Genomic DNA, 7,367 nt, shown 5'->3' on the forward strand with positions numbered 1-7,367 from the left:
AACGGGGTGTGGTATGGGTGTTTCGTGTTCAATTGACATTCACGGCCACAACATGCAAAAACAATCGATGCGGCCGTCGACACATTACACGGGCTTCAGGTGCAATTGCCACGTATAGAGGAGGAATACTAGTTTTGGGGCAAGCAGCATCCCAAACATTGGGTGTCGCGAGAGTTGCCGGAAGGGCAGATTGTCTTCGGGGGGTCGGACAGACGAGTTGCGGTGGGACGATGCACATGTTTTTGAATATTTTTCACACGCCAATGGACAACAACAACGCGTGGCAGATCGATGCCTTCATGTTTCGATATGCGGCTCCAAGAGCCCAGGATGATTCCGAAGTGAATTCAGCACACGCACCCGTGGCCACGGCGGCGGCTGCACCGTCGGCGTCGACAATCTGGCGCATACATTCCAATCGCATCGCTCACGGCAGTCGAGAAATGTCTCTTATTGGAGATACAGGAACCTGGTCGTGGTCCGCGCTCTCAACGAAATTGGCCCTCGAATTCGAGGCAACCTTGCGTGTGGCATGCGGCTCCAGCATCCGTCAGCGCATGTCCCTTGGGCAATCCCAAACTACAGCAAGTACATTCGACAGCACATGCATCTCTCGATTGTGGCTGGCTCGTTGGCATCGCAATCATTCTGAATGTACACTTCAAGTTGGAAACAGAGTGATTGGTTCGAGCTAGTCGACATGTCTCCAGCAATCGCTACCAGCATGAGTATTCCTCCATCGAGGTGCTGTCCTGCTGGGCGACTTGGTTTTGCTGTTGGACAGCCCGAATTTTCACGAGGCGACGTGCTGCGTCGAACCGCTGCACATCCTCCATCTGAGGCCACCCTTTCTACCTCCGAAAGTCCGTGGGTGCTGCGCAGTTGCATGCCACCCCGGAAACGATCGCCGTCGTTCTCGCGGGGGGGGGCTTCCGAGACACTCGTGCGACATTCGGCATTACTGTAATGCTGCACGAAATACTCGAGTTATCCGCAACTTGCCCGGGGGGCCCGGCCAGGCACAAATTTGTCGGGAACCCATGCGTAAGCAATTCAGCCATTGTCTTACGGTAGAGTGCGAAAAAATTCCACATATTGTGCAAAAAAGCCCACAAATTTGGGGAAAATTTCGTGAAATCGCCGCAGGTCCTTCGCTGTTCTCGAATGAAAAAAATTCAAGGTCCACCCATACAAATGTCAAGTTATTATTTTTTATGACAACGCGCCGCGAGCGTAGAAGTGCCCACCTGCCAAGTTCAGTTGGCAGCATCACTCACACACATCATTTTTCAATTCCCTCGGCCGGTGACATGTTTCGACGCGTCCTCCTGGCAGGTATCGCGGCGCTTGCCGCCATGACATTTGCCCAGACCACCACGACGGTGGCCCCACCCTTCGGCGCCACTCCCACTGCCGCGCCAGCAGCGAATCCACTCGTGCCGTTCCCAAACCCATCTTCGCCATGCCAAGTGTGTGCCAACGCAAACGGCGCACCTGCGCAATGCGCCACCGCGTACAAAGGCGTGCCAGGACAGTTCTGCTACAAGTTTTTGAGCGCTGGGACCACGCAAGCGTGCTGCTGTCCGACTACCGCCAAGTGCGCTCCGCAAACCGCCCAAGTGAATGTCTGCCAATGTGACTCTGGCCCGAACCCCGCTCCAGTTGTCGTTGTCCGAAAGTCCATTTCGCCATGGGTATGGGTTGCCGTTGCCCTTGGCGTTGTCCTGCTCGTTTTTGCCATCTACTGGTGCTGCTGCCGCACAGTCGATGTCATCGAAGAGCCCGTCTATGTTCAACCTGGCTATGGCCAACCTGGCTATGTGCAACAAGGCTACGTGCAGGGCGGTCCCGTAGTTGTTGGTGGCCCTGGCTACGGCTACGGAGGCGGTGATGTTGCTGCCGGTGTTGCGATCGGTGCTGCTGCGGGTGTGGTTGGCGGCGTCGCCCTTGGCGCAGCCATAGCCGATGCTGGCCACGGTGGGTACCATGGTGGCGGATACGGCGGTGGGTACACCGCTGGCGCTGACCCGAGCGCCGGTGGCGGGTTCTCTGGCGGTGGAGACTTTGCTGGTGACTTTTAATTTACAATTCACGCTCTATTTTGTACGTAATGTGCTTGTGCCCTTTCTTCCAAATGCGTGCTGCTTATGTTGCCGAGCAGCAGTCCACTCGTATGCAGCCCCGTCCGCATTGTAACCTCAACAGCGACCATTCCAGAGTTTTGAATCACAAACACGTCGACTAACGCCCATCCACGTCTACAAACGGCGCTCTTTGTTCACCCAGTGTGAAAGGATTTGTGACGGAAAATTGCCCCATCGATTGCACAAAGGACGAACGCTGGGGTGGGAGTTGACCGACGGCCACAAGGATGCCATGTGTGTGCATGCTCGCACCCATGCATGCTCGCACTCCTTTGCAAGTGGATTGCAATTGCAAATCTCCGATGGCTCGGTCGAAAAAGGAACATGCTGCTGAACACTTGAACAACTCAAAGTCGCACACGGGCGTACAATCGAACGGACAACGCCATCCATAGTGAATGAATCCAATTGTCGTGGTATTTCTTGATCGAGTCGCATGCGGCGACGCAGTTGCCAATGCCATGGCGCGTGAGATGGACGTGTGCCGCCATGGACGACGTGGGTCAGTTCGATGGGACTACACCGATGGTTGCCTCGTACGCAATGCACACCGCACAGAGGAGTCGGGTCGGAGGACCGTGCCAACGACAACAAGCTGCCGCTTGTGGAAAAGAAGGGCAGACGTCCGTCGTGTGTCGATGGTGCAAATGCCAGCATGCGCGCAGATACCACATTGTTTGATTGCGGTTATACGATGTATGTCTCGGTCATGGCTTCCGTTGCGATCTCCAACGACGCTGTCGTGGGGGAGTGGATACGGAGGGCAGGTGGGCAGACAGAATTGGCGCATGTTGGCACCGGTGCCGCACGAATACAAGTCGCGATGGTGTCCGTGAAACCAAGTGCGCGACGGATTGAAGGGTGGTGCAGTGCTCTGTCATGGCCGAACACACTCTGCATGCAACAATGCCTCCACCATTGATTCTAGCACGTCGTACTTTCGTCGGCCTGCGACACCATCCTGTTTACGACACATCCAAACGCGAACGTTGCTTGGTTGTGCGTGGTCTGCCATGGCGTTGGATCGAGAGCTTCGACGACGACGCCGCACGCATGTGGGGAAAGATGCCGGACGTGCCATCGGTTTACGGCAAATTAAACCGGCAAGGATACGATTCAGAAAAACGTAATTTTTTTGTAAATATTGGACTGGAATTTTAACGACACAAATACATCAACTTGATGGTCGGAGGCAGACCATCAAGTTGATACTGTACAAATACCAAGTCTAGAATGAAGATTGCCAAATAATTCGTCGCCACACCCGTTCAGCATCCCCTGATCCCATGTAGCGGCGCAATCCGGCGCAAATCCGTCGACATATCCACCCCTAGGACAAATGCTGCGACACTGGAGAGTGCGCAGCCTGTTATCACCACTGTGAGTTGGCACCAGCGCATGCCCACATAGCTATAGCCTTTGTCTCGAGCCCTTTGTGCGCTTGCCGATTGCACTCGACCACCAACAAAGCCACCGCCCAATTGGTGCCTCTCTGTCACGAGCATCGACTTACCCATGTGCGGCGCTGTCATGCAGATGTCGAATGGTTTTCGGAACATGCACTGTGACAGAAGCAATTCGGTGACGCTCGCTTCGAAAGTCGTCAACTCGCAACTTAGGTTGGCATGGGTTATCGGCACACTTTGGGTGCTGTTCTCCTTGTGATATCTACTGCTTTTGCTGCCGCGCTGGCCATGCTTTCCATTTAGCGCAAATGCGAGATGGCACGCCGAATTCGCTGTCGTGGGGTGTAAGGTGATGAGACCGCCACACTAGTGATCGAATCGAAGGCTAGCATGGGTTGGAGTAGGCATGGCTGTGGCAGCTGTAGTTGCTCAAGTGCCGTGAGTGTTTGACGGCGCAGGATGGCTAGATTGCCCAGTAGCTAGATTGTCCACAAATAGACTCCATCCACAGAGGTCAATCGAATGGAAAAGGAAAACCAGGTACAACCCGGTGCGGTACTCGTGCGATACGTGGCACGTTTGCAAGTCCTTGGGGTTTCCTGGCCCTCCTTGGAGTGGCGCAATGTGTGACATGAGTGAAGGCGAGTTGGTTGTGCTGCCGTTGTAAGACTACGGGCAACAGCGAGGCTCCCGACGACCACCCTGGCCAAAGTTGGCAGCCACACTGATTTATGCGGTCCATGTTGTGGGGATAGGAACTCGACCGCAACCGACGACCCAAGGACTGTCACGCCGAGCAAGGCATGCGCTGGCCACGACAGTTGAAGTGTGGTGTTGGCGCGGGAGGTACGATTTGAAACCCTTCCAACTCTCATCTGTTCGCCCAACTGGCCTTTGCAATTCCGCAGCTTCCAGGATGCAGATCGTGTGTATGCCCAAGCATTCCACGCCGCCCGCCGTGGCTTGTGTGTCCTGGCATCCACTGGCATACCTCGTGCCTTGTTTGGAGCCAACTCGACGACCAACCGATCTTCAAGCGCCATCGTCGAGTCGTGTGTAACGATTTGACGACGGTCTCACTGGTTTCATTCCTTCCGAATAAACACTCTCCCAACAACACAAATGACAGCAGTTCCGTCACCACCGCAAGTCGCGACTGCCGCCATTCTAGCCGCGCCGCGCACGGCACACTCGGCGCGCGCTTCCGCGCCCGGCATTCTTGCCGTTGGCAGGGGAACTTGAACTTGGCAACTTCAACTGCGCTACTTGAAGCTGTTTCGACCGCGGGTGTCAAAATATATCGCCAAAATGGATCGCTTTTCCACCACTATGATATTTTCTTCCCCCAAATATTATCTTGGTGTTTGTATGCAAAGTGAGAATGATACACGAATTTGGACCTTTTTCTCCCATGCAACGTCAAATATTCCGAGCGGTTTCGAAAGATATATGTGTTCAGGCGGCGACCATGATACATTTGATTGTACAATGTACAGTATAGAGATTTGTGAATGTACCTTACAACGTACAGTACTTCACTCGGTACGATTAGTTACTTCACTCCAACGGGAATTCACACTTTGGCGATGGAGTTTTCACATCGCCAGCGCCGCTCTGGCTTCGTCGACGTGCGTGCTCCGTCCAAGATGTCGAAGAACGGCATGGCGTACGACGCGGGGGGGGCGAAAGCTGCGACGTCGCGCACACCCATCGATGTCATTGCGACGTACATGAACTCGTCGGACTCGCGTCTCAACTTGAAAGGCACGGCCGATCACGCGCACTTATCGATGCGCCACAGCGAATCGGCGCAAGCCCACTTCTCGCCCATGATACAACCCACATCTGCACCAGCATCTCTCCAGCGAAAGCGGTCCACGTCGAACGCTCTTCATAGCGCGTTATCACGGGACTCATCTGCTGAATGGGGATGGTTTGCCGACATTGACAGCAGTGGTGAATCGTTTGGCGACAACTCGATCACGAGTCTCCTGCGCCGGAAATTTTCCATCGATACGGGTGGCGCAAACGAACACATCATCCACGACGAGCAGCACAGCACAAGTCGCATGACGGCGGCACTAAAGACGTTTCCAGGACTCGACGGCGGCGACAAGGTACAGACGGCCGCTGTGTCCATCCCCAAGTTTCGCATCGTGCAGTCTCGCGCCGGGTCCGACCGACATGCCGAGTACCTCGTCACGTTCAAGCTTGGTAAGTGCTCCCTTCTGCCTCTCGTCACCGTCATCCGTTGTGTGGCAGGACGCGAGTTCCATGCCGACTGGCGGCGATATTCCGAATTCGCCGAGATTGTCAAGAAAGTGGACGTGTACCGTTTTCCGCGGGCCATGGCGGCATGGCGCAAAATCGACAATCGATGGTACGACCTGGCACTAGTTTTGGTTGCTTTAGTGACCGACCTTGGGCTGCAGGTTCAACCGCCTCGAGCCGTCGTATCTGCACAACAAGTGCATTGCCCTGGAAGTATTTCTTCGGGATTTAATGTACGAACTGACGGTGCCAGACGTCCTGATCGACTTCATTGGCGAGCGAAACGTGAACTGCAAGCCGTTGGACGCCAGCGGCGGCCGCCCGTCGGCGCAACTGCCTAAGGAAATGCGCCCGAAGCAGCCCCAAGAAGAGCGCGAGCTCTTTGAAAAGCTCTGGGCCGAAAACTTTGCAAGATCGGCTGTGAAGTACAACGGGAACGCTCCAGTGTAGAGGCCAACTGCTGCACGTATATTTAATCACAAAATTCCCGAGATGGAGCCTCGCTCATGACGAGCGTGTGACGTCGATGGTGGTGAAGGGGAGGGGGCTTGTCGCGTTGCTATCGAATGCCTACAGGTTGAATGACGTGCCTGGCTGAATATCGGGGTCGTGCACTTGGCTTGACGAGATGACCCACGAGGCTCGGCAGGAGCAGGCGCCGTGGAGTTGGCATGCACGATGTGTTCGCCGACCGCAGGGTGCCTATCGGGCGGAATCGACACGGATGGTCACGAAGCCAGCCAGAGCCACCATGCCCCAGCCTCGTCGCCAAGGCTCGTGCACCGACTACTCACCCTGTAGTAGCACAAGAATCCATGGTACTACCTGGTTTACAGCGCGCGACAGGGCAGCGCCGGCTTGTGCCCCTGGCTGAAGTGTTTTGAACGGCGCGAGGCAAGTCGTGCGCATTTCTTGCCATGGCACCTGTCGTGGTGGGATGTCTCAGGTCGTGAGAGTTCGACCAACGAACGGCAGGGCGATCGTTCCCGCGAGGTTGGCCACCGCTTCATTCGACGTCCGGTGCATCAGCGACAACACGTTGGAGCATCTGGATGGCCCATGGAGTCCTCGTGCTGAGCAGGTGGTGCGCAGACGGAGTAGTTCATGCCGGCAGCTCCATAACTTTGACGTCGCGCCGCCCATGACCAAAGGCTTCGATATATGTGATGGTACAAACTCAAGTCATGTTTGTGCAGACAGTAAAGCCCTGCCAAACGAATTCGTGCAGTCGACTGGGTCGCGATGGCTCGACGTGGCTTGGGGGCTCGTGCAGTGGACGGACTGAGGTCGCATGCGTGCTCTGTGAGTTGATCGGCATCGTCTTCGCACGAAGCAGGGGGCTCTGGATGTAAGTTGGACGAGCGCGATATCGCCGGGAGGGGGTAGTGTGGAACGGTCATCGAAGGGTGTGAATGTGGAATTGTGACTTCTTCTCGGCACGGGGTCCACTGGTAAGGACACGCAGCTTGCGTTTGCTTGAGTACACACTAGCGACATCTGCCCCCACCGCGCATACGACCAAAACGATTGCGCGATCCATCGCGAC

The 7,367-nt window shown here is 55.4% G+C and overlaps 2 protein-coding genes across 2 annotated transcripts; one reads left to right on the forward strand and one right to left on the reverse strand.

The window, feature by feature from the left end:
* Positions 1 to 1,283: 1,283 nt before the first annotated feature.
* Positions 1,284 to 2,267, reverse strand: H310_04290 (hypothetical protein). Its single transcript, XM_008868574.1, has one exon. The coding sequence runs from the start codon at positions 1,986 to 1,988 to the stop codon at positions 1,290 to 1,292; it is 699 nt and encodes a 232-aa protein (XP_008866796.1). The 5' UTR covers positions 1,989 to 2,267; the 3' UTR covers positions 1,284 to 1,289.
* A 2,801-nt stretch (positions 2,268 to 5,068) lies between these two features.
* H310_04291 (hypothetical protein) lies at positions 5,069 to 6,983 on the forward strand. Its single transcript, XM_008868575.1, has 3 exons — positions 5,069 to 5,764; positions 5,813 to 5,930; positions 5,983 to 6,983. Exons 1-3 carry the CDS (start codon positions 5,137 to 5,139, stop codon positions 6,269 to 6,271), a joined length of 1,035 nt encoding a protein of 344 aa, XP_008866797.1. The 5' UTR covers positions 5,069 to 5,136; the 3' UTR covers positions 6,272 to 6,983.
* Positions 6,984 to 7,367: the final 384 nt, after the last annotated feature.

The sequence above is a fragment of the Aphanomyces invadans genome, assembly GCF_000520115.1.
Source record: "Aphanomyces invadans strain NJM9701 unplaced genomic scaffold supercont1.6, whole genome shotgun sequence".
Classification (NCBI taxonomy): domain Eukaryota; phylum Oomycota; class Saprolegniomycetes; order Saprolegniales; family Verrucalvaceae; genus Aphanomyces; species Aphanomyces invadans.